This window comes from Lynx rufus, unplaced genomic scaffold, assembly GCF_022079265.1.
Source record: "Lynx rufus isolate CCGP_SWC_20201006 ecotype Redwood Valley unplaced genomic scaffold, mLynRuf1.p SCAF_9, whole genome shotgun sequence".
Classification (NCBI taxonomy): Eukaryota; Metazoa; Chordata; class Mammalia; order Carnivora; family Felidae; genus Lynx; species Lynx rufus.
Window position 1 is genome coordinate 63,726,753 of NW_025814897.1, and position 2,023 is coordinate 63,728,775.

At 52.0% G+C, this 2,023-nt stretch overlaps 1 protein-coding gene across 1 annotated transcript; it reads right to left on the reverse strand.

The window, feature by feature from the left end:
• Positions 1-374: 374 nt before the first annotated feature.
• Positions 375-1,774, reverse strand: MRPL17 (mitochondrial ribosomal protein L17). Its single transcript, XM_047071086.1, has 3 exons — positions 1,535-1,774; positions 1,167-1,235; positions 375-816 (listed from the first exon to the last, which is right to left on the reverse strand). Exons 1-3 carry the CDS (start codon positions 1,706-1,708, stop codon positions 541-543), a joined length of 519 nt encoding a protein of 172 aa, XP_046927042.1. The 5' UTR covers positions 1,709-1,774; the 3' UTR covers positions 375-540.
• Positions 1,775-2,023: the final 249 nt, after the last annotated feature.

Genomic DNA, 2,023 nt, shown 5'->3' on the forward strand with positions numbered 1-2,023 from the left:
GCCTAGAAACAGAGGAATAGTTGTAGTGTTTCTTGAAGTTTCCCAAAGTATCAGATTATTATGGAAGGTTCAATTCTAGGTGTTCAATTCTAGGTCCCTGTCAGGGAGTAATCTTTCTCTAAGAAATCCTAGGGGCTCAATCTCTATGCTAGATGTCAAAACTCAATCACCTTTGGAGGCCAGTTTGGAATTATAGGATACGTGCCCCATATAAACTGGCATTAAGAAAAACAAAACTGTGCTAACCAAACAACCCAAATGAAGAGCCAGAAACATAAGCAGTGAATTCACTAACCCAAGGAGACTGAGCATTTGGATAGTTCTCATTCTCCAGAAATCCCAAGGAGAGGAAAAAAAATATATACATACATACATACATTCATATGATGAATTTTATCTACTGTGCACAGATATGATTTATCTGGTTCCCCAGAAACTTTTCCATGAAGACTGTCCGTTAATGACTCTAGCTCCAGTTTTTCTTAGAGATTACTGTGAGCATGGGCACTGAGGAGGGTGCTATACACCCTTTGGCTCCAGTTAAATCCCTGGTGTTTGAGCTGTGTGGGAGCTGTGGACGCTTGCTTTCTGGTCCTGCCGCAAGCCCTGAAGCAGCTGGTTTAGAAGTGTAAGGTTGCTGTCTCTGCGAGGCAGGGGCAGGGGTGGGAGGCAGTTCCCTTTATACTCGATCACTGCCATCTTGGCCCGATCCTGCTTACTCCGATTTGGGATCTGCAGCATTCTCGTGTAGCCCCCATTCTGACCTTGGTACCGAGGGGCCAGTACTTGAAACAGCTTGGGGATCAAGTCTTTCTCCTAGAGGGGGAGAGTTATTCGGGAGAGAGGACAGTCAGGCACCACTGCAGTGACACACTGGACTTTCAGCACTCCCCAAAGCAGGGTCCAAACATGTACACACTGAACTCTCCCACCCCTTAAAGTGGTAGTGTCAAAGTTAACACAGAGGGGTTACAGGCAGTTGTGCAGGTTGATTCACATAGCATTCAACTAACTTAAGGCACACGTTTCTAACTTAGTTTACAATATGTGTCCGTAAAGTGAGTATCTTAGCTTAATTCTGCCCAGTCGTCCTTCCTCTAACAATCCCCTTCCCCACAGGGAGCAAAGGATAAGATATGGGAGGCAGACAGGATGGATGCACTCACCGTGAGCCAGAAGTCAGCCATGCGCATGGCTTGTTCGTTGGTATCTCCCAGCTTCCCATAGTCGATGAGCTGAGAAGACAACATCACTGATTCAACCCGAGCAAGAAAGGAGGCGCAAATCTTACTCCTTTAGTGCCGGGCCACAACTCATTCATTCCCCTAGCAAGGCATCCCGCTAATTCAGGCCACCCCTAACTCCGCAGCTCTCACCAGTAGCCCATTTGGGGGCCGGAGGAGTGGACTCAACTCAGGGTAATAAGGGCTCCAGCCTTTGGGCAGGGGATACCAGGGCTATGCCACTTCTCTCCCAAGTCCAGCCGGATCTCAGGCCAGAAGCGCGCGGTGGACTAGAGGACCCCGCCCCTCACCTTCTCGGCGTAGCCCCTCATCTCGTCCACGCGCGCCCATGGCGCCTCGATGCGTTCGTGTCGCACAAGTCCCGTAAGCAAGTTCCGCAACAGGTGGATGCGGGACTCGGGACCAAGGCCCAGTCGGCGGAATACGCGGCCATGGGAGATGGCGGCTGCGACCGATAGCCGCATAATTCCTAGCTTGTCTCCGCCCTTGGGAGGCCGGAACTGGAAATTCGAAGAGAGAAGCTGCGGAGAGACGGGTTTGAGAGGACGCATGCGCTGTACCTAGGTGCGTGGGGGACGTGTTTGCGCATGAGTATCACAGCCTGCCTCGTTGGCAACCTGGGGGAGGGCGGAGAAGAGGTGCTAGTTCCTTCCAGAGGAGGCGAGGGGGGCGGGCCTCAAGGCGCTCCGAGCTCTCAGCGCCGGGCAGGGGAACCAGGCGCCACCTAGTGTGGGACGGTGCGTGCCGTCCAGTTCCTTTTGGGCTAAGTCAGTCGTCTT

Coding starts and splice junctions, on each gene's coding strand:
- MRPL17 (XM_047071086.1), bottom strand. CDS start 1,708: ATGCGGCTATCGGTCGCAGCCGCCATCTCCCATGGCCGCGTATTCCGC. Junction 1,236..1,534: donor TGAGGGGCTACGCCGAGAAG/GTGAGGGGCGGG, acceptor TTGTCTTCTCAG/CTCATCGACTATGGGAAGCT. Junction 817..1,166: donor TGGCTGACTTCTGGCTCACG/GTGAGTGCATCC, acceptor CTCCCCCTCTAG/GAGAAAGACTTGATCCCCAA.